Source organism: Bombina bombina, chromosome 3, assembly GCF_027579735.1.
Source record: "Bombina bombina isolate aBomBom1 chromosome 3, aBomBom1.pri, whole genome shotgun sequence".
NCBI classification, from domain to species: domain Eukaryota; kingdom Metazoa; phylum Chordata; class Amphibia; order Anura; family Bombinatoridae; genus Bombina; species Bombina bombina.
The window spans coordinates 805,715,884-805,742,656 of NC_069501.1; the positions used below are offsets into that span (position 1 = coordinate 805,715,884).

General features: G+C 40.0%; 1 protein-coding gene across 2 annotated transcripts in view; it reads right to left on the reverse strand.

Annotated features, from left to right (window-relative positions):
- CYFIP1 (cytoplasmic FMR1 interacting protein 1) overlaps positions 1-26,773 on the reverse strand; it is a 543,505-nt gene that overhangs the window by 320,471 nt on the left and 196,261 nt on the right. For both annotated transcript variants that reach the window (XM_053707734.1, XM_053707733.1), the window contains exons 21-22: positions 18,255-18,374; positions 2,202-2,401 (exon numbers count right to left, since the gene is read on the reverse strand). In XM_053707734.1, coding sequence (XP_053563709.1) covers positions 2,202-2,401; positions 18,255-18,374 — 320 coding nt within the window. The remainder of the gene's footprint in view (positions 1-2,201; positions 2,402-18,254; positions 18,375-26,773) is intronic.

Genomic DNA, 26,773 nt, shown 5'->3' on the forward strand with positions numbered 1-26,773 from the left:
ATAAAATATTAGCTATGGAGTTATCCATTACTGCCGTCAATTGTTGCATAGTAACAAGCATTGGCGCGCTAGAAGTACTAGGGATCGCCTGCGCAGGCATAACTGGTATAGACACAGAAGGAGATGATGTAGAACTATGTCTACTTCCTTCATCTGAGGAATCATCCTAGGCAACTTTACTATTTGTGACAGTACTGTCCTTACTTTGTTTGGACGCTATGGCACAATTATCACACATATTTGAAGGGGGAACCACAGTGGCTTCCATACATACAGAACATGATCTATCTGAAGGTACAGACATGTTAAACAGGCTTAAACTGGTTAATAAAGCACAAAAACCGTTTTAAAACAAAACCGTTACTGTCTCTTTAAATGTTAAACAGGGCACACTTTATTACTGAATATGTGAAAAACTATGAAGGAATTATCCAATCTTTACCAAATTTTCACCACAGTGTCTTAATGCATTCAAAGTATTGCACCCCAATTTTTAAGCTGTTAACCCTTAAAATGTCGAAACCGGAGCCGTTTACAATTTTAACACCCTTACAGTCCCAGCCACAGCCCTTGCTGCGTCTTCACTAATCCCAGGGGGATATAAAGAAGCCTTCTAGGAACGTTTTCAGTGGATTCCAGACCCTCACACATGCAGCTGCATGTACTGTACTCAAAAGTAACTGCGCAGTAATGGCGCGAAAATGAGGCTCTGCCTACTACAGAGAAAGGCCCTTCCTGACTGGGAAGGTGTCTTAACAAGTGCCTGGCGCTAAAAACGTTCCCCAATGTTATAAAAGTGTGAAATTCAACTTCAAACTGCATATAATCCTTAAATAATGCAATCGATTTAGCCCCTAAAAGTGTCTACCAGTATATAGCCCATAATAAGCCCTTTATTCTGTTTGAGTCTAAGAAAATGGCTTACCGATCCCCATGAGGGAAAAATGACAGCCTTCCAGCATTACACAGTCTTGTTAGAAAAATGGCTAGTCATACCTTGAGCAGAAAAGTCTGCAAACTAAACACCACAAACTCCTCACCATCCCCGTGGAGATGCTACTTGTTCAGAGCGGCAAGGAGAATGACTGGGGGGCGGAGCCAGAGGGGGAGCTATATGGACAGCTCTTGCTGTGTGCTCTCCTTGCCTTTCCCTGTAGGGGAGGAGAATATCCCACAAGTAAGGATGACGCCGTGGACCGGACACACCAATGTTGGAGAAATGGATTTCATGTCCCTTTAAGTTAAAAACCTGCATTTAAAAACACATTAAGCAGTCATCATTAATGTTGCATTAATCAGCGATACTGTTATCTATCTTTTGAATCCATGACAGTTTGTGCAACCCCCCCCCCCCCCCCAAAGAGTGCTAGCTATGATTTTTCACATATAACCAGATTCTCCTGTTCTACTGGGGCTGTTTAAGGGATTAAAAGGGCATCTTCTGTAATTGACCAGAATGGATTAAAAACTGAAGCCAAAAATCACATTGCTGCATATAAAACTTTTAGAACGACAAACTCATGTGGACTAGAATAAAAGCATCCATTATTATCAGTAAACACTGACAATTGCTTTACCCTATGTTTCTGCAGTTTGTTGAAAGTGCACTTTGCATCTTTGAAAGGAGTATTACCACTCTATTCCATCTAAATTAAAGAAAATTAAACTACAAAACATATTCCTTGATTATTTGGTTTGCTGTTGCTGTAAATTCATTTTTTGCTTTAAATATTGTGCTTTTCCCACTCTCCCTAGAAAGACAAGTCAAAATCTAGCCTAAGTATTCTGCAAAGTTGCATGAACCATCTACATATACAACAGTGATTACTTAGAACCATGTACAAACTAATTTACTTCTAGTTCTAACTGGCCATAAATCAAGTGCAGCATATTTAGGCTACAGAAATTGACTTCCTCCCTCTTTGAGAATTGTGGGAAGAGCACCATTGTACAGCAAATGTTTTTTTACAGCAAAAGCAAGATAAATAATCAATGTACATTGCAATGCTGTTGCATTTTGATTATTTATGGGGAATAATAATTTGAGCTTAATGCCTCTTTAAATCAGATAAAACATTGCTTGGCGTTTTAATATAAGGAAATAGAATAAAACATAACACAAGATAACCGCCCTACCAGAAATAAATGTGATATACCTGGAAGGTAAATTAAAGCACAGAACAATAGAAGGTCCAGATTACCTATAGGTGGAGCCATTGTAGCAGTAGTTGGGTAGAAAATCGTAATTGAGCTCCCAGAAGACGTGAAGAGTGATCCGGCCATACGGTGCAGACACATTATGATTGGCCTCTCGAAACATTGCATCAAAGCTGTCCAAGGTCAAGTATTTGCTCAGCAGTTTATGAGTCATTCGGTTTATCTCAATGAGTCCGTCCAACTCCTAGACACACAAATAAAATCAGTTTATGTTTTTACACATATTAGGACTATCACACAACAAATTAAAGTAGTCACAGGCTCTTGTACTTAAACCTACATTGGAACACAAAAGTATTAAATGTATTCCCTGACATGTAGGTGGTGAAGATGCCGATTATTCAGAAAAAAGGGGACTCGTTAGAGAAGAAACAGCTTTATCCTATAAACATAAGTTCTATATTAATACAATAGACTGGATATAAGGTGTCTAAATAGAAATGGCACAAAACATAAAAAGTGTCTCAAAACAATTTAAATTCAAAGCACTTGCACATACTATTCAGAGCCATATGCTACATAAGATCCCAAGCTTATATTTCAGCTAATGCAGCTGCAAAAACAACTGCTCTGTAACTCAATCTCATGCTTCCTGTAAGGAACAAGTATGTTGTGCTTATGTGACTTATATAAGTTTTAGAGGGCACAAGATTACATTATATATCATACAAGTTGGTTTTTCTTCCTCTTATAACCTTGTTTAACACACACACACACTTTTGTTGCTCCTGCATAACAGGAATTTATATTTTGGTCTATTTAAGTGCACTCCTAAATAGTATATATAAATGTATCTGAGCTCATAAACATACTAGTAATGACCTTCTTAAGGTCCCTAAAAACTCTACTATAAATCTATCCTTACATGTAAAGTACATAACAATAAATAAATAAATAAATAAAATCCCTTTAATTTCCTCGATTTAGGCCCTGGTTTATATATATATATTACACAGACTCTTAAAAATCTACATAAATGCTTTTAAAAAAGGGACAGTAAACACTTGGAGACTAACATAAAATACTCATACTTGCAAGCCTCAACAAATCAAGGAGCCACTGGCTCCTAGAATTTTACCCCTGGCTTCTAACTTTTTTTTTTTTTTTTTCTCCATATATCCATGCACAAATACCACTGTATGGCTCCTAAATATTCTTACTGGCCGTTTTACATTTGGAAAACATCTGCAGCAAACAAGGTGTTAAACTGTTTATGGTCCCTCGAGTGACCTCACATATAAAAGCTCAAGTAAAAACCATGCAACTAAAAGATTTTTCAGCAGTCTTGAAATATACTAGGGAAGTTAGAAAACGTTTTAATGTAACTTGAGGGACCATAAACAGTTTGCTGCAATTGTTTTTCAGTAGCCAAACTGCACCCACAGCTTGCCAGTTATAATTTTTTTTGTAAACTTGCAGTTTTTATCTTGTGTGTACAGCAGACAATTAGGGACAGATACAAAGCAGGGTAAGGCTTGTGAAGTCTGTAGTGTGCTTTCAGTTACAGGAAAAAGGGGGGTAAATATATAATAAAATTATATTGCAAAGTTTTATTACACAAATATTTTATATCACAATTTCATGGTGTTTTATGTCCTTTAATTAGACATTTCCTACAATATAAGTTATTTAGCTTGAAGATTATTCTCACACCAAGCACGTAATGGAAAACAACAAGTTTTGACCTAACATTCAAACTCACAATGGTACTTAACTTGCGCTTGGATCAACGCACACGCCACCCCTGTAACCACCCACCTTCAGTCACACCCCAAACATACTCTTAGACTGAAGCGATTTTAAAACTGACCAAAACACAACATCGCTAATGAGCAAGAAAAAAGGATATTGCTGCACTTTTTTTCTTGCGCTATTTTGGAGCATTGTTCCGGTTTCTTGTTTTGCCTGCACCCCGCTCTTGTGTGTTATTTGTCGATGGGACTTTATTTTTTTTTACAAACGCTGTCAGTTGCCTTATAGCGGCTTCTTGCTGGATATCTATAATGAGACCACTAGTTTTTTGAATCACAAATCAGATGGCCCATAAACAGGCTCATCCGGTTTTGCTTTTTAATCCTAGCTGAGAGCTAGTAAGTGAGTACTGGACTTTATGTGTGTTGTATTGTCTGTTTTTGTAATTCTTCCTAAGGACTTGCACCCTGGCAGGCCCGGGGTTAACTGCCTGTGACTCTGTAAATAGAGGAGCTTTATGTGAGTGCGATAGCCACCAAACCTGAGCCGGTTTATGGGTCATGGGATGTGTACCCGGTCCAGTCTGGATGTGCTGTCCTTTTTCCTGATTTTGCTTATGCCCAGGGTGATTACATAAGTTTGTGAACCCTGACTTGTTCCCAGTTTGTTTGATTATTAGCTTGCATTTGTGTGCATGGCTGCAGTTGTGTGGCTGTATTAGGGACCCAGGTATGTGGAAGAGACCTTGACGTGGTACCTGGGCTTGTCCCATTTGGCCAAATGCGGTAACTAACCCTTTCGGTTTTGCTTTTTAATCCTAGCTGAGAGCTTTTAAGTGAGCACTGGACTTTATGTGTGTTGTATTGTCTGTTTTTGTAATTCTCCCTAAGGACTTGCAGCCTGGCAGGCCCGGGGTTAACTGCCTGTGACTCTGTAAATAAAGGAGCTTTATGTGAGTGTGATAGCAACCAAAGCTGAGCCTGTTTATGGGTCATGGGATGTGTACCCGGTCCAGTCTGGATGTGCTTCTCGCAGGCCCGGGGTTAACTGCCTGTGATTCTGTAAATATAGGAGCTTTATGTGAGTGTGATAGCAACCAAAGCTGAGCCTGTTTATGGGTCATGGGACGTGTACCCAGTCCAGTCTGGATGTGCTGTCCTTTTTCCTGATTTTGTGTGTGTGTGTGTGTGTGTATATATATATAACATAATTTATGTAAGAACTTACCTGATAAATTCATTTCTTTCATATTAGCAAGAGTCCATGAGCTAGTGACGTATGGGATATACATTCCTACCAGGAGGGGCAAAGTTTCCCAAACCTCAAAATGCCTATAAATACACCCCTCACCACACCCACAATTCAGTTTAACGAATAGCCAAGAAGTGGGGTGATAAAAAAGTGCGAAAGCATATAAAATAAGGAATTGGAATAATTGTGCTTTATACAAAATCATAACCACCACAAAAAAAGGGCGGGCCTCATGGACTCTTGCTAATATGAAAGAAATGAATTTATCAGGTAAGTTCTTACATAAATTATGTTTTCTTTCATGTAATTAGCAAGAGTCCATGAGCTAGTGACGTATGGGATAATGACTACCCAAGAAGTGGATCTTTCCACACAAGAGTCACTAGAGAGGGAGGGATAAAATAAAGACAGCCAATTCCTGCTGAAAATAATCCACACCCAAAATAAAGTTTGACGAAAAACATAAGCAGAAGATTCAAACTGAAACCGCTGCCTGAAGTACTTTTCTACCAAAAACTGCTTCAGAAGAAGAAAATACATCAAAATGGTAGAATTTAGTAAAAGTATGCAAAGAGGACCAAGTCGCTGCTTTGCATATCTGGTCAACCGAAGCTTCATTCCTAAACGCCCAGGAAGTAGAAACTGACCTAGTAGAATGAGCTGTAATCCTCTGAGGCGGAATTTTACCCGACTCAACATAGGCAAGATGAATTAAAGATTTCAACCAAGATGCCAAACAAATGGCAGAAGCTTTCTGGCCTTTTCTAGAACCAGAAAAGATAACAAATAGACTAGAAGTCTTACGAAAAGATTTCGTAGCTTCAACATAATATTTCAAAGCTCTAACAACATCCAAAGAATGCAACGATTTCTCCTTAGAATTCTTAGGATTAGGACATAATGAAGGAACCACAATTTCTCTACTAATGTTGTTGGAATTCACAACTTTAGGTAAAAATTCAAAAGAAGTTCGCAACAACGCCTTATCCTGATGAAAAATCAGAAAAGGAGACTCACAAGAAAGAGCAGATAATTCAGAAACTCTTCTGGCAGAAGAGATGGCCAAAAGGAACAAAACTTTCCAAGAAAGTAATTTAATGTCCAATGAATGCATAGGTTCAAACGGAGGAGCTTGAAGAGCTCCCAGAACCAAATTCAAACTCCAAGGAGGAGAAATTGACTTAATGACAGGTTTTATACGAACCAAAGCTTGTACAAAACAATGAATATCAGGAAGAATAGCAATCTTTCTGTGAAAAAGAACAGAAAGAGCAGAGATTTGTCCTTTCAAAGAACTTGCGGACAAACCCTTATCTAAACCATCCTGAAGGAACTGTAAAATTCTCGGTATTCTAAAAGAATGCCAGGAAAAATGATGAGAAAGACACCAAGAAATATAAGTCTTCCAGACTCTATAATATATCTCTCGAGATACAGATTTACGAGCCTGTAACATAGTATTAATCACAGAGTCAGAGAAACCTCTTTGACCAAGAATCAAGCGTTCAATCTCCATACCTTTAAATTTAAGGATTTCAGATCCTGATGGAAAAAAGGACCTTGTGACAGAAGGTCTGGTCTTAACGGAAGAGTCCACGGTTGGCAAGAGGCCATCCGGACAAGATCCGCATACCAAAACCTGTGAGGCCATGCCGGAGCTACCAGCAGAACAAACGAGCATTCCTTCAGAATCTTGGAGATTACTCTTGGAAGAAGAACTAGAGGCGGAAAGATATAGGCAGGATGATACTTCCAAGGAAGTGATAATGCATCCACTGCCTCCGCCTGAGGATCCCGGGATCTGGACAGATACCTGGGAAGTTTCTTGTTTAGATGGGACGCCATCAGATCTATTTCTGGAAGTTCCCACATTTGAACAATCTGAAGAAATACCTCTGGGTGAAGAGACCATTCGCCCGGATGCAACGTTTGGCGACTGAGATAATCCGCTTCCCAATTGTCTACACCTGGGATATGAACCGCAGAGATTAGACAGGAGCTGGATTCCGCCCAAACCAAAATTCAAGATACTTCTTTCATAGCCTGAGGACTGTGAGTCCCTCCTTGATGATTGATGTATGCCACAGTTGTGACATTGTCTGTCTGAAAACAAATGAACGATTCTCTCTTCAGCAGAGGCCAAAACTGAAGAGCTCTGAAAATTGCACGGAGTTCCAAAATATTGATCAGTAATCTCACCTCCTGAGATTCCCAAACTCCTTGTGCCGTCAGAGATCCCCACACAGCTCCCCAACCTGTGAGACTTGCATCTGTTGAAATTACAGTCCAGGTCGGAAGCACAAAAGAAGCCCCCTGAATTAAACGATGGTGATCTGTCCACCATGTTAGAGAGTGTCGAACAATCGGTTTTAAAGATATTAATTGAGATATCTTCGTGTAATCCTTGCACCATTGCTTCAGCATACAGAGCTGAAGAGGTCGCATGTGAAAACGAGCAAAGGGGATCGCGTCCGATGCAGCAGTCATAAGACCTAGAATTTCCATGCATAAGGCTACCGAAGGGAATGATTGTGACTGAAGGTTTCGACAAGCTGAAATCAACTTTAGACGTCTCTTGTCTGTTAAAGACAGAGTCATGGACACTGAATCCATCTGGAAACCCAGAAAGGTTACCCTTGTCTGAGGAATCAAAGAACTTTTTGGTAAATTGATCCTCCAACCATGATCTTGAAGAAACAACACAAGTCGATTCGTATGAGATTCTGCTAAATGTAAAGACTGAGCAAGTACCAAGATATCGTCCAAATAAGGAAATACCACAATACCCTGTTCTCTGATTACAGACAGCAGGGCACCGAGAACCTTTGTAAAAATTCTTGGAGCTGTAGCTAGGCCAAACGGCAGAGCCACAAACTGGTAATGCTTGTCCAGAAACGAGAATCTCAGGAACTGATAATGATCTGGATGAATCGGAATATGCAGATATGCATCCTGTAAATCTATTGTGGACATATAATTCCCTTGCTGAACAAAAGGTAAGATAGTCCTTACAGTTACCATCTTGAATGTTGGTATCCTTACATAACGATTCAAAATTTTTAGATCCAGAACTGGTCTGAAAGAATTCTCCTGCTTTGGTACAATGAAGAGATTTGAATAAAACCCCATCCCCTGTTCCGGAACTGGAACTGGCATAATTACTCCAGTCAACTCTAGATCTGAAACACATTTCAGAAATGCTTGAGCTTTTACTGGGACACGGGAAAGAAAAAATCTCTTTGCAGGAGGTCTCAACTTGAAACCAATTCTGTACCCTTCTGAAACAATGCTCTGAATCCAAAGATTGTGAACAGAATTGATCCAAATTTCCTTGAAAAAACGTAACCTGCCCCCTACCAGCTGAGCTGGAATGAGGGCCGCACCTTCATGTGGACTTAGAAGCAGGCTTTGCCTTTCTAGCTGGCTTGGATTTATTCCAAACTGGAGATGGTCTCCAAACTGAAACTGCTCCTGAGGATGAAGGATCAGGCTTTTGTTCTTTGTTGAAACGAAAGGAACGAAAACTATTATTAGCCCTGTTTTTACCTTTAGATTTTTTATCCTGTGGTAAAAAAGTTCCTTTCCCACCAGTAACAGTTGAAATAATGGAATCCAACTGAGAACCAAATAATTTGTTACCCTGGAAAGAAATGGAAAGTAAAGTTGATTTAGAAGCCATATCAGCATTCCAAGTTTTAAGCCATAAAGCTCTTCTAGCTAAAATAGCTAGAGACATAAACCTGACATCAACTCTGATAATATCAAAAATGGCATCACAGATAAAATTATTAGCATGTTGAAGAAGAATAATAATATCATGAGAATCACGATGTGTTACTTGTTGCGCTAAAGTTTCCAACCAAAAAGTTGAAGCCGCAGCAACATCAGCCAAAGATATAGCAGGTCTAAGAAGATTACCTGAACACAGATAAGCTTTTCTTAGAAAGGACTCAATTTTCCTATCTAGAGGATCCTTAAACGAAGTACCATCTGACGTAGGAATAGTAGTACGTTTAGCAAGGGTAGAAATAGCCCCATCAACTTTAGGGATCTTGTCCCAAAATTCTAATCTGTCAGACGGCACAGGATATAATTGCTTAAAACGTTTAGGAGTAGTAAATGAATTACCCAAATTATCCCATTCTTTGGAAATTACTGCAGAAATAGCATCAGGAACAGGAAAAACTTCTGGAATAACTACAGGAGATTTAAAAACCTTATTTAAACGTTTAGATTTAGTATCAAGAGGACCAGAATCCTCTATTTCTAAAGCAATTAGGACTTCTTTAAGTAAAGAACGAATAAATTCCATTTTAAATAAATATGAAGATTTATCAGCATCAACCTCTGAGACAGAATCCTCTGAACCAGAGGAATCATCAGAAACAAAATGATGATGTTCAGTTAAAAATTAATCTGTAGGGAGAGAAGTTTTAAAAGATTTTTTACGTTTACTAGAAGGAGAAATAACAGACATAGCCTTCTTTATGGATTCAGAAACAAAATCTCTTATATTATCAGGAACATTCTGCACCTTAGATGTTGAAGGAACTGCAACAGGCAATGGTACTTTACTAAAGGAAATATTATCTGCTTTAACAAGTTTGTCATGACAATCAATACAAACAACAGCTGGAGGAATAGCTACCAAAAGTTTACAGCAGATACACTTAGCTTTGGTAGATTCAGCACTTGACAGCGATTTTCCTGTAGTATCTTCTGACTCAGATGCAACGTGAGACATCTTGCAATATGTAAGAGAAAAAACAACATATATATAAAGCAAAATTGATCAAATTCCTTAAATGACAGTTTCAGGAATGGGAAAAAATGCCAAAGAACAAGCTTCTAGCAACCAGAAGCAATAAAAAATGAGACTTAAATAATGTGGAGACAAAAGTGACGCCCATATTTTTTCGCGCCAAATAAGACGCCCACATTATTTGGCGCCTAAATGCTTTTTGGCGCCAAAAATGACGCCACATCCGGAACGCCGACATTTTTGGCGCAAAATAACGTCAAAAAATGACGCAACTTCCGGCGACACGTATGACGCCGGAAACGGAAATAGAATTTTTGCGCCAAAAAAGTCTGCGCCAAGAATGACGCAATAAAATGAAGCATTTTCAGCCCCCGCGAGCCTAACAGCCCACAGGGAAAAAGTCAAATTTTAAGGTAAGAAAAATGTTAAAATGCATTATCCCAAATATGAAACTGACTGTCTGAAAATAAGGAAAGTTGAACATTCTGAGTCAAGGCAAATAAATGTTTGAATACATATATTTAGAACTTTATAAACAAAGTGCCCAACCATAGCTAGGAGTGTCACAGAAAATAAGACTTACTTACCCCAGGACACTCATCTACATATAGTAGATAGCCAAACCAGTACTGAAACGAGAATCAGCAGAGGTAATGGTATATATAAGAGTATATCGTCGATCTGAAAAGGGAGGTAAGAGATGAATCTCTACGACCGATAACAGAGAACCTATGAAATAGACCCCTTAGAAGGAGATCACTGCATTCAAATAGGCAATACTCTCCTCACATCCCTCTGACATTCACTGCACGCTGAGAGGAAAACCGGGCTCCAACTTGCTGCGGAGCGCATATCAACGTAGAATCTAGCACAAACTTACTTCACCACCTCCATAGGAGGCAAAGTTTGTAAAACTGAATTGTGGGTGTGGTGAGGGGTGTATTTATAGGCATTTTGAGGTTTGGGAAACTTTGCCCCTCCTGGTAGGAATGTATATCCCATACGTCCCATACGTCACTAGCTCATGGACTCTTGCTAATTACATGAAAGAAATATATATATATATATATATATATATATATATATATATATATATATATATATATATATATATATATATATATATATATATATAAAATAAATAAATAAATAAATAAAGATTGATAATTCTACTTGATATCTTCTTCTCCGCCACCCCTCTTCATTTCCTCTTTTGGCTGGGCTGCAACATAGAGAGCAGTCCCACCCATTTTCTACATAGGCTTCCTAAGGGCTTTAAAGGGCTGGAATTCAAGAGTGTCATATGACACACACAAACACTGATTGGATGTTCATTGGAATTGTCATTAAAAAAAAAAAACATACCATAATAAACTAAATAATGCTACATGCAGTAATAAACAAAAATAGGTGCATAGCATAGCAGTTAGCAACATCAACTAGAGGTTCTGGGGAATAGCCGGATAGAAAAAGAACGTTGTTGTACATAGAGAATGCAGACTGCTGACAGTCATAGAAGGTCATAGACCTAGAGATTTTTTTTTATATAATTACCATCTCTCTTCGCTCTCTTAACTATCTCTCGACTCCCTCCTCTCTACAATCTCTCTTTTTACCCTCTCCTTTCTCTCTCAGCCATATCTTCTCTTTACACTTTTTCTTTTCCCTCTCTCATATCTTTTTCCTCTTTTTGTCTCTATTGTCTCTTAACTCTACCATCTCAACTTTCAGTTTTTCTCTGCAATCTCTATCTCTCTGCCCCTGTTTAACCTCTAAGAAGTAATATAAGCACTAATGGGGCCCCTACAGCCCTAGAGGTATAACATATCCTTGCACTTTTATGGATATATAATATTCCTTTAAATAATAGTTTTAGCACATAGCCCAAAATGTGCGTTTGTCAGTGATGCAATAGGAATGTACATTCTACAAATACAATGTGCCAACTTTGCTACTTACAACATGCCACCAAGCTTCAGACTCAACATTCACTAATTAACTTTCACTCGCCGCCGTTAAATTTCCACTCGCCAATGACTTGTGGGATGGTGACATTATGATTTACAATATTATATTAGATGTACTAAACATCATATCAAACTTTTCCCCTGTAAGTCGACAAAACTTATTTAATACTAAATTGTGAGAAAAGTCACAAAAGGGAAATTGAAAGTCTAAACAAAACTTTCCGGATTCATTCAGTGTGTGCAATTTAAAGAAGTAAAGCTTTTCACTATTCTTTTATTATCCAATTTACCTCTGCACATTCATTTGCAACAATGTGCGTAACAATGTTATACAAATAGTGCTCAGAAGACCAGCACTCTCCCGAAACCTACCTTAGCATGCTATCATGGGAAGTTTCAACAAAAGATAGCTAGAAAAACAGAATTTATGTTTACCTGATAAATTTCTTTCTCCAACGGTGTGTCCGGTCCACGGCGTCATCCTTACTTGTGGGATATTCTCTTCCCCAACAGGAAATGGCAAAGAGCCCAGCAAAGCTGGTCACATGATCCCTCCTAGGCTCCGCCTACCCCAGTCATTCGACCGACGTTAAGGAGGAATAATAGCATAGGAGAAACCATATGGTACCGTGGTGACTGTAGTTAAAGAAAATAAATTATCAGACCTGATTAAAAAACCAGGGCGGGCCGTGGACCGGACACACCGTTGGAGAAAGAAATTTATCAGGTAAACATAAATTCTGTTTTCTCCAACATAGGTGTGTCCGGTCCACGGCGTCATCCTTACTTGTGGGAACCAATACCAAAGCTTTAGGACACGGATGAAGGGAGGGAGCAAATCAGGTCACCTAAATGGAAGGCACCACGGCTTGCAAAACCTTTCTCCCAAAAATAGCCTCAGAAGAAGCAAAAGTATCAAACTTGTAAAATTTGGTAAAAGTGTGCAGTGAAGACCAAGTCGCTGCCCTACATATCTGATCAACAGAAGCCTCGTTCTTGAAGGCCCATGTGGAAGCCACAGCCCTAGTGGAATGAGCCGTGATTCTTTCGGGAGGCTGCCGTCCGGCAGTCTCGTAAGCCAATCTGATGATGCTTTTAATCCAAAAAGAGAGAGAGGTAGAAGTTGCTTTTTGACCTCTCCTTTTACCTGAATAAACAACAAACAGGGAAGATGTTTGTCTAAAATCCTTTGTAGCATCTAAATAGAATTTTAGAGCGCGAACAACATCCAAATTGTGCAACAAGCGTTCCTTCTTTGAAACTGGTTTCGGACACAGAGAAGGTACGATAATCTCCTGGTTAATGTTTTTGTTAGAAACAACTTTTGGAAGAAAACCAGGTTTAGTACGTAAAACCACCTTATCTGCATGGAACACCAGATAAGGAGGAGAACACTGCAGAGCAGATAATTCTGAAACTCTTCTAGCAGAAGAAATTGCAACTAAAAACAAAACTTTCCAAGATAATAACTTAATATCAACGGAATGTAAGGGTTCAAACGGAACCCCCTGAAGAACTGAAAGAACTAAATTGAGACTCCAAGGAGGAGTCAAAGGATTGTAAACAGGCTTGATTCTAACCAGAGCCTGAACAAAGGCTTGAACATCTGGCACAGCTGCCAGTTTTTTGTGAAGTAACACCGACAAGGCAGAAATCTGTCCCATCAGGGAACTTGCCGATAATCCTTTTTCCAATCCTTCTTGAAGGAAGGATAGAATCCTAGGAATCTTAACCTTGTCCCAAGGGAATCCTTTAGATTCACACCAACAGATATATTTTTTCCAAATTTTGTGGTAAATCTTTCTAGTTACAGGCTTTCTGGCCTGAACAAGAGTATCGATAACAGAATCTGAGAAACCTCGCTTCGATAAAATCAAGCGTTCAATCTCCAAGCAGTCAGCTGGAGTGAAACCAGATTCGGATGTTCGAACGGACCCTGAACAAGAAGGTCTCGTCTCAAAGGTAGCTTCCAAGGTGGAGCCGATGACATATTCACCAGATCTGCATACCAAGTCCTGCGTGGCCACGCAGGAGCTATCAAGATCACCGACGCCCTCCCCTGATTGATCCTGGCTACCAGCCTGGGGATGAGAGGAAACGGCGGGAACACATAAGCTAGTTTGAAGGTCCAAGGTGCTACTAGTGCATCCACTAGAGCCGCCTTGGGATCCCTGGATCTGGACCCGTAGCAAGGAACTTTGAAGTTCTGACGAGAGGCCATCAGATCCATGTCTGGAATGCCCCAAAGTTGAGTGACTTGGGCAAAGATTTCCGGATGGAGTTCCCACTCCCCCGGATGCAATGTCTGACGACTCAGAAAATCCGCTTCCCAATTTTCCACTCCCGGGATGTGGATAGCAGACAGGTGGCAGGAGTGAGACTCCGCCCATAGAATGATCTTGGTCACTTCTTCCATCGCTAGGGAACTCCTTGTTCCCCCCTGATGGTTGATGTACGCAACAGTCGTCATGTTGTCTGATTGAAACCGTATGAACTTGGTCCTCGCTAGCTGAGGCCAAGCCTTGAGAGTATTGAATATCGCTCTCAGTTCCAGAATATTTATCGGTAGAAGAGATTCTTCCCGAGACCAAAGACCCTGAGCTTTCAGGGATCCCCAGACCGCGCCCCAGCCCATCAGACTGGCGTCGGTCGTGACAATGACCCACTCTGGTCTGTGGAATGTCATCCCTCGTGACAGGTTGTCCAGGGACAGCCACCAACGGAGTGAGTCTCTGGTCCTCTGATTTACTTGTATCTTTGGAGACAAGTCTGTATAGTCCCCATTCCACTGACTGAGCATGCACAGTTGTAATGGTCTTAGATGAATGCGCGCAAAAGGAACTATGTCCATTGCCGCTACCATCAACCCGATCACTTCCATGCACTGAGCTACGGAAGGAAGAGGGACGGAATGAAGTATTCGACAAGAGTCCAGAAGCTTTGTCTTTCTGGCCTCTGTTAGAAAAATCCTCATTTCTGAGGAGTCTATAATTGTTCCCAAGAAGGGAACCCTTGTTGACGGGGATAGAGAACTCTTTTCCACGTTCACTTTCCAGCCGTGCGATCTGAGAAAGGCCAGGACGATGTCCGTGTGAGCCTTTGCTCGAGGGAGGGACGACGCTTGAATCAGAATGTCGTCCAGGTAAGGTACTACTGCAATGCCCCTTGGTCTTAGCACAGCTAGAAGGGACCCTAGTACCTTTGTGAAAATCCTTGGAGCAGTGGCTAATCCGAAAGGAAGCGCCACGAACTGGTAATGTTTGTCCAGGAATGCAAACCTTAGGAACCGATGATGTTCCTTGTGGATAGGAATATGTAGATACGCATCCTTTAAATCCACCGTGGTCATGAATTGACCTTCCTGGATGGAAGGAAGGATAGTTCGAATGGTTTCCATCTTGAAAGATGGGACCTTGAGAAATTTGTTTAAGATCTTGAGATCTAGGATTGGTCTGAATGTTCCCTCTTTTTTGGGAACTATGAACAGATTGGAGTAGAACCCCATCCCTTGTTCTCTCAATGGAACAGGATGAATCACTCCCATTTTTAACAGGTCTTCTACGCAATGTAAGAACGCCTGTCTTTTTATGTGGTCTGAAGACAACTGAGACCTGTGGAACCTTCCCCTTGGGGGAAGTCCCTTGAATTCCAGAAGATAACCCTGGGAGACTATTTCTAGCGCCCAGGGATCCAGAACATCTCTTGCCCAAGCCTGAGCGAAGAGAGAGAGTCTGCCCCCCACCAGATCCGGTCCCGGATCGGGGGCCGATATTTCATGCTGTCTTGGTAGCAGTGGCAGGTTTCTTTGCCTGCTTTCCCTTGTTCCAGCCTTGCATTGGTCTCCAAGCTGGCTTGGCCTGAGAAGTATTACCTTCTTGCTTAGAGGACGTAGCACCTTGGGCTGGTCCGTTTTTACGAAAGGGACGAAAATTAGGTCTATTTTTTGCCTTGAAAGGCCGATCCTGAGGAAGGGCATGGCCCTTACCCCCAGTGATATCAGAGATAATCTCTTTCAAGTCAGGACCAAACAGCGTTTTCCCCTTGAAAGGAATGTTTAGTAGCTTGTTCTTGGAAGACGCATCAGCCGACCAAGATTTCAACCAAAGCGCTCTGCGCGCCACAATAGCAAACCCAGAATTCTTAGCCGCTAACTTAGCCAATTGCAAAGAGGCGTCTAGAGTGAAAGAATTAGCCAATTTGAGAGCATTGACTCTGTCCATAATCTCCTCATAAGGAGGAGAGTCACTATCGAGCACCTTAATCAGTTCATCAAACCAGAAATATGCGGCTGTAGTGACAGGGACAATGCATGAAATGGGTTGTAGAAGGTAACCCTGCTGAACAAACATCTTTTTAAGCAAACCTTCTAATTTTTTATCCATAGGATCTTTGAAAGCACAACTATCCTCTATGGGAATAGTGGTGCGTTTGTTTAAAGTAGAAACCGCTCCCTCGACCTTGGGGACTGACTGCCATAAGTCCTTTCTGGAGTCGACCATAGGAAACAATTTTTTAAATATGGGGGGAGGGACGAAAGGAATACCGGGCCTTTCCCATTCTTTATTAACAATGTCCGCCACCCGCTTGGGTATAGGAAAAGCTTCTGGGAGCCCCGGCACCTCTAGGAACTTGTCCATTTTACATAGTTTCTCTGGGATGACCAAATTTTCACAATCATCCAGAGTGGATAATACCTCCTTAAGCAAAATGCGGAGATGTTCCAATTTAAATTTAAAAGTAATCACATCAGATTCAGCCTGCTGAGAAATATTCCCTAAATCAGTAATTTCTCCCTCAGACAAAACCTCCCTGGCCCCCTCAGATTGGGTTAGGGGCCCTTCAGAGATATTAATATCAGCGTCGTCATGCTCTTCAGTAACTAAAACAGAGCAGCCACGCTTACGCTGACAAGGGTTCATTTTGGCTAAAATGTTTTTGACAGAATTATCCATTACAGCCGTTAATTGTTGCATAGTAAGGAGTATTGGCGCGCTAGATGTACTAGGGGCCTCCTGAGTGGGCAAGACTCGTGTAGACGAAGGAGGGAATGATGCAGTACCATGCTTACTCCCCTCACTTGAGGAATCATCTTGGGCATCATTGTCATTATCACATAAATCACATTTATTTAAATGAATAGGAATTCTGGCTTCCCCACATTCAGAACACAGTCTATCTGGTAGTTCAGACATGTTAAACAGGCATAAACTTGATAAGAAAGTACAAAAAACGTTTTGAAATAAAACCGTTACTGTCACTTTAAATTTTAAACAGAACACACTTTATTACTGCAATTGCGAAAAAACATGAAGGAATTGTTCAAAATTCACCAAACTTTCACCACAGTGTCTTAAAGCCTTGAAAATATTGCACACCAATTTTGGAAGCTTTAACCCTTAAAATAACAGAACCGGAGCCGTTTTAAGCTTTAACCCCTTTACAGTCCCTGGTATCTGCTTTGCTGAGACCCAACCAAACCCAAGGGGAATACGATACCAAATGATGCCTTCAGAAGTCTTTTATAAGTATCAGAGCTCCTCTCACATGCGACTGCATGCCATGCCTCTCAAAAACAAGTGCGCAACACCGGCGCGAAAATGAGACTCTGCCTATGCTTTGGGAAAGCCCCTAAAGAATAAGGTGTCTAAAACAGTGCCTGCCGATATTATTATATCAAAATACCCAGAATAAATGATTCCTCAAGGCTAAATAAGTGTTAATATCAATCGATTTAGCCCAAAAAATGTCTACAGTCTAAATAAGCCCTTGTGAAGCCCTTATTTACAATCGTAATAAACATGGCTTACCGGATCCCATAGGGAAAATGACAGCTTCCAGCATTACATCGTCTTGTTAGAATGTGTCATACCTCAAGCAGCAAGGACTGCAAACTGTTCCCCCAACTGAAGTTAATGCTCTCAACAGTCCTGTGTGGAACAGCCATGGATTTTAGTTACGGTTGCTAAAATCATTTTCCTCATACAAACAGAATTCTTCATCTCTTTTCTGTTTCTGAGTAAATAGTACGTACCAGCACTATTTGAAAATAACAAACTCTTGATTGAATAATGAAAAACTACAGTTAAACACTAAAAAACTCTAAGCCATCTCCGTGGAGATGTTGCCTGTACAACGGCAAAGAGAATGACTGGGGTAGGCGGAGCCTAGGAGGGATCATGTGACCAGCTTTGCTGGGCTCTTTGCCATTTCCTGTTGGGGAAGAGAATATCCCACAAGTAAGGATGACGCCGTGGACCGGACACACCTATGTTGGAGAAAACAGTTTTATAGTATATAATCTAAAACCGTATAGATCAATATTCCATTTAGAGAAAAGAAGAGATAAAATGGCTGCATTTACTTACAACAATAGAGGTCAGATCTTCACTTTCAAACCGTCCTATGGCCAACTCCAGTGACTTGTACATGGCAGATGTAATCCTTTGAGTGATCAACCGGTTGAGGTCAATTGATCTGCCAAGCAGCTAAACGAAACAAGATGGTGAGACTTTGTGTACAACACCATTAAAGGGATATGAAACCCACAATTTTTCTTTCATGATTCAGATAGAACATGCAAATTTAAAGCATCTTTCTAATTTATCTGAATCATGAAATAAAACATTTCGGTTACATATTCCTTTAAATCAACCACAGAAAGCAGTCTTGCCCAGAAATAGGTAAATGTATAAAACATCACATATCACAAATTTAAAAGGGACATTAAACACTAAAATGCTTGGCATGATGTATTCAAGGAATATATCAGTCAAAGAATAATATGCAAATGCATTTTTCTTAATTGTTATTTTTTTAAAATTAAACAGTAAAGCTTTAGTTTCTATAAAGTAATGGGCACCACTATAACCTATGACTTTCTTTTAAAAGCCTCTTGTCTTCTCTGCTGAGACCAGTTAGGGGACATATCTATCTATATCCGTAGTGAGCAAAGAAGAGCTCTGTACAATATAGACAACATGTTATGGAATTTTTATACATAATTTTACCAAATACATCTGTACATTATTCTCAGCCTAACCTTTGCACTGAATAAATCATTTTATGTAGCATTTATATATTGTTTAATGTCTCTTTAATGCCAGAAGTATTGAAAAACATAATTTATGTAAGAACTTACCTGATAAATTCATTTCTTTCATATTGGCAAGAGTCCATGAGCTAGTGACGTATGGGATATACAATCCTACCAGGAGGGGCAAAGTTTCCCAAACCTCAAAATGCCTATAAATACACCCCTCACAACACCCACAATGCAGTTTAACGAACAGCCAAGTAGTGGGGTGATAAAATAAGGAGTAAAAAGTCATAACCACCAAAAAAAGGGTGGGCCTCATGGACTCTTGCCAATATGAAAGAAATGAATTTATCAGGTAAGTTCTTACATAAATTATGTTTTCTTTCATGTAATTGGCAAGAGTCCATGAGCTAGTGACATATGGGAAAGAAATACCCAAGATGTGGAAGACCACAGAAGAGTCACTAGAAAGAGAGGGATAAAATAAAAACAGCTATTTCCGCTGAAAAAAAAATAAATCCACAAATAAGTCTCTCATAAATGTCAAGGAAAAAACAAATCATAAGCAGAAGAATCAGACTGAGACAGCTGTCTGAAGAACTTTTCTACCAAAGACTGCTTCAGAAGAAGCAAATACATCAAAATGGTAAAATTTAGTAAATGTATGCAAAGAAGACCAAGTTGCTGCTTTGCAAATCTGACCAACCGAAGCTTCATTCTTAAAAGCCCAAGAAGAGGCAACTAATCTAGTAGAATGAGCTGTAATTCTCTGAGGAGGAGAGTGTCTCGCCTCCAAATAAGCCTTATGAATCAAAAGTTTTAACCAAGATGCCAAAGAAATGGCAGAGGCTTTCTGACCTTTCCTAGGACCAGAAAAAACAACAAATAGACTAGAAGTCTTCCTGAAATCTTTAGTAGCTTCAAAATAATATATTTCAAAGCTCGAACAACATCCAAAGAATTTAAAGATCTTTCAAGAGTATTCTTAGGATTAGGACACAAGGAAGGAGCAACAATTTCCCTACTAAATGTTGTTAGAATTCAAAACCTTAGGAAGAAATTTAAACGCAGTCCGCAAAACAGCCTTATCCTGATGGAAAATAAGAAAAGGAGACTCACAAGAGAGAGCAGACAATTCAGAAACACTTCTAGCTGAAGAGACAGCCAAAAGAAACAACACTTTCCAAGAAAGTAGTTTAATATCCAAAGAATACATAGGCTCAAAAGGTGGAGCCTGCAAAGCCTTCAAACACAAATTAAGACTCCAAGGAGGAGAGATTGATTTAATAACAGGCTTGAGACAAACCAAAGCCTGAACAAAACAGTGAATATCAGGAAGTTTAGTAATCTTTCTATGAAATAAAACCAAGAGAACTTATGAGAAGAATACCATGAAATATAGGTTTTCCAAACCCTATAATAAATCTTCCTAGAAACAGACTTACAAGCCTGTAGCATAGTATTAATCACTGAGTCAGAGAAACCTCTATGACTAAGCACCAATAATTCAATTTCCATACCTTCAAATTTAGCGATTTGAGATCCTGATAGAAAAACGGCCCTTGAGACAGAAGGTCTGGCCTTAAAGGAAGTGGAAAGAAGAGGGTAGTGGGAAATCTATTGGTCAGACCTTAAATGTCAGTCTAAACGGTCAGGAGAATAAACAAACTTAATGTCCGTACAGCCACCAAAACCTGTTACTCCGTTAGGCTTGCTAAAATTCAATGTTTCCAATATTCCAAATAAACTGAACAGTCACCCCAGTGCTATTTGCAAGCTTCTATATGAACAAAGTGATATGCTAAAAAAGGTTACTGTACTTAGGTGAGACCCAACTGGCCGGGACAAAACTCTGCCAAACGCTCTGCGTATACTCGTTAGGCTTCTCACCCCTCTGCAGGCAGACCTTCGCGATAAGCAACCAATCCCAGAGCTGCAGCACCTGATGACGTGTCCAGTGACTTATCCGTGTATATGAAGAGATCTGCCTTGGAGCTGGTACAGGCTGTGCGCACTAAGTAGAAGTGCCAACATACAAACTGTCACGCTGGTGAGGTAGATAATCCAAAGAAGAGAAGGTGGACAGTTTGTATTAAAATACAAAAACTTTATTTAATCCGTTAAAATCTAGAAAGAGATGACAACAGTAAAATCGGGAAAGCGTAGCACCACACGGCTTACGCATTTTGGCTTACACCGTAATCATAGCCAATAGTGCTAAGACCAACCTGCCTAATTTAAAAATGCTAAGAGGCAACCCTATAGTTTGCTACAAATTTGATACGCTGTTCCCAATTAATTTCAATGAGATACAATGGAAACGTGTTACAATAACAAAAGCGGACTGAATGTTAAACAGATAATTGAAACAACACATTATATACAAATGGAAAACATTCAATATAAAAGTGAACCTGCCAAATACAAGCATATGATTTTACCCAATGAATAACATAATGTTACATAGTATTTTGAACTTAGTGATCAATTAGCATAAATTAATACATTTAATACTCCAGGTAAAACGGCCTAAGATAGAAAGTGCAGAAAAATCTAAATATATACCTTATTCTAGTGAAGCATAAAAGGAGTATATTAGAAAGGTAATATGAAAATATATACACACTCTGAACCTCATACGCTAGTCCCAAAACCAATGGACATCTAGATGTACATACAATACAGTCTGGATCCTTAAAAGAAGTACGATCTTCCATAGAAATAGTAGTAGGTTTAGCAAGAGTAGAAATAGCCCCATCAACCTTAGGGACTTTTCCCCAAAACTCTAATTTAGCCACTGGCAAAGGATACAACTTTTTAAACCTTGAAGAAGGAACAAAAGAAGTACCAAGCTTAGACCATTCCTTAGCAATTACAACAGAAATAGCATCAGGAACAGGAAAAACCTCAGAAGGTTTATAGACAGAATTTAAACGTTTACTGGATTTATCATCAAGAAGACCAGACTCCTCAATATCCAAAGCTATCAACACTTCTTTTAACAAGGAACGAATATAAGTACTATGTATGTAGTATCCCAAGCGCTAAAAAGACAGCCTAAAGCTCACTACCAAATAAGTCCCCTAGCGGACTACAAGAAGGAAACAGTGGAAAAGGTATGGAGTGAGCGCTAAAACAAGCTTAATAGGCCAATAGGATGAAGAAGTGCACTAAAATGGTTCAAATGGGCTAGAACGATATAATGCTGATCTCAATAAAATGGACAATTTAATATGCATATAAACAAAAATAGGTAGTAGACGTGGATAAAGTTAAAATACTTAACATTAGCATGGATCCATGTAATGACTAAAACAGGTGTACAACAACGGTAAAAACAGTAATAAAAACAGTGATAAACAGACAGATAAGAAGTCAGTGAGATCCTCTGCGAATTAGGTCAGAGGTCTCTTTCTATGTGTAGATGTAATTGCGAATAGACACAGTAGAAACAATAATAATGGTGTCTGAGTGATAAAATGCAATAAGTGAAAAAATGCAATAATGGTTGGTGAAAATTCAATTACAATTGGTAAAAAACAAAAAAAAAAATAATCCCAAATATGATTCAAAGTTCACAATACAAGTGAGAAAATAAACAGTGACCAAGGGTGATCCAAATCAGATAAATCAACAATCCATAAAAACCATATGTTGAAAAAATTAGTGGTGTAAAGTGTCAGTCCAAAAATCCATATATAAAAAGTGATCCAGAAACAAAACAGAAATGGTGATCCAAAAATTGCAGATAATAGTTCAAAAGTAGAATCCAAGGTAATATAAAAATAAAAGTCTATGTAGAAAAACCTTCCATATCAAAATGTGTTGTGGAGAAATGTCATTTCTCCACAACACATTTTGATATGGAAGGTTTTTCTACATAGACTTTTATTTTTATATTACCTTGGATTCTACTTTTGAACTATTATCTGCAATTTTTGGATCACCATTTCTGTTTTGTTTCTGGATCACTTTTTATATATGGATTTTTGGACTGACACTTTACACCACTAATTTTTTCAACATATGGTTTTTATGGATTGTTGATTTATCTGATTTGGATCACCCTTGGTCACTGTTTATTTTCTCACTTGTATTGTGAACTTTGAATCATATTTGGGATTATTTTTTTTTTTGTTTTTTACCAATTGTAATTGAATTTTCACCAACCATTATTGCATTTTTTCACTTATTGCATTTTATCACTCAGACACCATTATTATTGTTTCTACTGTGTCTATTCGCAATTACATCTACACATAGAAAGAGACCTCTGACCTAATTCGCAGAGGATCTCACTGACTTCTTATCTGTCTGTTTATCACTGTTTTTATTACTGTTTTTACCGTTGTTGTACACCTGTTTTAGTCATTACATGGATCCATGCTAATGTTAAGTATTTTAACTTTATCCACGTCTACTACCTATTTTTGTTTATATGCATATTAAATTGTCCATTTTATTGAGATCAGCATTATATCGTTCTAGCCCATTTGAACCATTTTAGTGCACTTCTTCATCCTATTGGCCTATTAAGCTTGTTTTAGCGCTCACTCCATACCTTTTCCAAGGAACGAATATACTCCATCTTAAATACATAAGATGATTTATCAGTGTCAATGTCTGAAGTAGGATCTTCTGAATCAGAGAGATCCTTATCAGAGGTGAATAAATCAGTATGTTGTCTGTCATTACAAATTTCATCAGTAGTATGAGAAGTTTTAAAAGACCTTTTACATTTATTTAAAGGTGGAATAGCAGACATAGCCTTCTGTATCGCATCAGCAATATCATTTTTCATATCAACAGGGATATCATGTACTTTAGATGTTGAAGGAACAACAGATACTGTACTAGCACTAATAGAAACCTTTTCTGCATGTAAAAGCTTATGACAACTGTTACATACTACAGCTGGAGATATAATCTCCACTAGCTTACAGCAGATACACTTAGCTTTGGCAGAACTGTGTTCAGACAGCATGGTTCCTACAGCAGCTTCTGAGACAGGATGAGATTGAGACATCTTGTAAAATGTAAAAGAAAAAACATTTAAACAAAAAAATCTTATTTCCACATATAGCAGTTTCAGGAATGGGAAAAAAAACATAAAATTATGCTTACCTGATAATTTCCTTTTCTTCTGACGGAAAGAGTACACAGCTGCATTCATTACTTTAGGGAATTAAGAACCTGTCCACCAGGAGGCGGCAAAGACAACCCAGCCAAAGGCTTACATACTCCTCCCACTCCCATCATCCCCCAGTCAGTCATTCTGCCAAGGAACAGTAGAAGAAATATCAGGGTGAAAGGTGCCAGAAGAATAATAAGGATGCCCCACATAAAATTACGGGTGGGGAGCTGTGGACTCTTTCCTTCAGAAGAAAAGAAAATTATCAGGTAAGCATAATTTATGTTTTTCTTCTTAAATGGATAGAGTCCACAGCTGAATTCATTACTTTGGGGAAAACAATACCTAAGCTATAGAGGACACTGAATGCCAAGACGGGAGGGTACATAGGCGGCCCATACTGAGGGCACCAAGTCTGAACCTCTACCTGAGAAAAAACACTGCTTTGCTCGAAGTCGAGAAAATTTGAAAAGAAAAAAGCCCCAATGACACTTACTCGCAGTCCGTCCAGAAGCCAAACTAGAGACCGCAAACTGAATCGACTGAGCCAACAGTCCTCCAGGAGACACCATCGCCCAACAAACAGTCCTCCACCGCTCATGATGAAGCAAATGAAGGAGACACCAGCCGAAACCCCTAAGGGAACAAGGCAAGGGAGAACCAAGGAAATCGAAAGGTTCCCAATACAAAAAAGAACACCTCCACGAGTGAGTTCAGCTCAGAGGCCCAAAGGGACCCAAACAAGGAAAGGAGGCCACGCCTATACCAAGCGAAACCCGGGATAAGACCGGGCACAGAGACAGAACAGACGTCTCATCAACATCCTGCAACTTAAAAGGCAAAGTCCTCCCAGTGTCAAGAATAGCAAGGCATTCGACCAAGAAAACGTGTGTACTGAAACCCAGGAGAGAACCCCAAGTTTGAAAACACAGAGTCCATAACGGGACGACACAGAGGATACTTGCGAGGAAGAAGAAGTAGTCAAGTAATAAACAGACCGCAAAAGCAACCCCCAGACAGAGGGCATACTCCAGGCAACCTAAGTCGCCGGACCTGCACACAGGACCCTAAAAAGGGGAACACAAACCTCAATCAAGGCCCCCCGAGAAGGAGAGTATACCCTCAGAACCCAAAGGAAGAGTAAACTCTTCTGATATCAATGGAGCCAGTTGAAGGAAAATCTATACCCTAGCAGACTAAGCTAACAGGATAGACTCAACAAAGCTCACACATCCAGAGGAGAGTGTGACCAAACGCAGCTCAATAGACCGCTCGGCCATCCTGACCTGCAGACCCACAGCCAGCTGGACCAACCCAGCCTCAGGGATCCGAAGCAGGGGAACAAAGAATCCCAAAACAGGTACAGGAATGAGCGTAAGGATAGCACAGCCATCCCCACAGAGTACAAGTACAACCCTACTCTGAAAACAGACATAAAGGCCCAACAAGTCTGCTTGGAGCCAACAAGACAAAGAAATCCACAGTGAGTAGCAGCAAAAGTTAGTGTTGATTAGGCACAGCACAACACAATCAGCAACGTTTCGGTATTGCTACCTTATTCATGCATGAATAAGGTAGCAATACCAAAACGTTGCTGATTGTGTTGTGCTGTGCCTAATAAACACTAACTTTTGCTGCTACTCTCTGTGGATTTCTTTGACATATGACTCAGAGATTGGAGTGGGTCTCTGGAGTGGCTGGCAAGGGGGTCGTTGAGTGCTGGGATATTTACTTTGGATTTTTGGAGCCAACAAGACCCCAGGGGGAACCAATCCCACCTTTCCCCCTCCCATCCAGAAGAAGCCCCAAGCAAGGACTCTATCTCCATAGGGAGGAAAATATCCCCTAAAGAAAAAGGATGATGCCGGAAGAGCAACAACTGTCCTCAAGGCCTGAAGGCACCGGCTAATGGGAAGACAAATTCCCAACACAGATGTCCTAGAAAAGGACCCCCCCTACAAGTAGCTTGCCAAGCAGAGGTACAGCCAACCTATTCACCCGCAGAGCAGGGAATCCACGGGAACACTGGCAAGCTAACCAGGGGAATGCAACCCTAAGGTGCACCAGAAATTGGACATCCAATTCCAGCAGCTGGGTATGAACCAACCACTCTCTTAAGACTCAAGCCACATGGCTAACCACCAGAGGACAAGGGTCACTCTGTGGCAGAGAGTAAAAAATACTCTTAAATCCTGGCCAACCATGACCAGGTTAGGTAGATGGAGCAAGGACATAGCCCCAGTTCCCACTACCGTGGAACCCCCCGACCAGCCCTGAGATCCAACATTCCAAAACCACCCAGAATGGGTCAGTAAAAAGGCCAAGCAAAGCTTCAGCAACTGGAAGTCTCAGGGAGAAAAACAGGTTGGGGTACCCAATAGTTCAGGCAAACCTTACCCTAGAACTAAACACCCCAACTGGCCAAATAAACAGACACAAGGGTATGTATGCATATCCAGAAAATCCAGATAGCGAGAGAACTCCAAAAACCCCAACCAAAGGAAGGGACCACCCCTAGCTCCAAGGAGCAAGGCTAGAAGTCGTATGAAGATACTTCTCAGAGACTCAGGATGACCAAGGGATACCTCAAGGTCAAAAAAATCCTACTTAGAGGACTAGTCTCCCTAACACCTCCGCACAAGCAAAGGACAAGGAAGAGAAGGCATGAAGCCTACCTAGCTCCGTAGAACCCGGAGGTAAACAAAAATCCCCGCAGG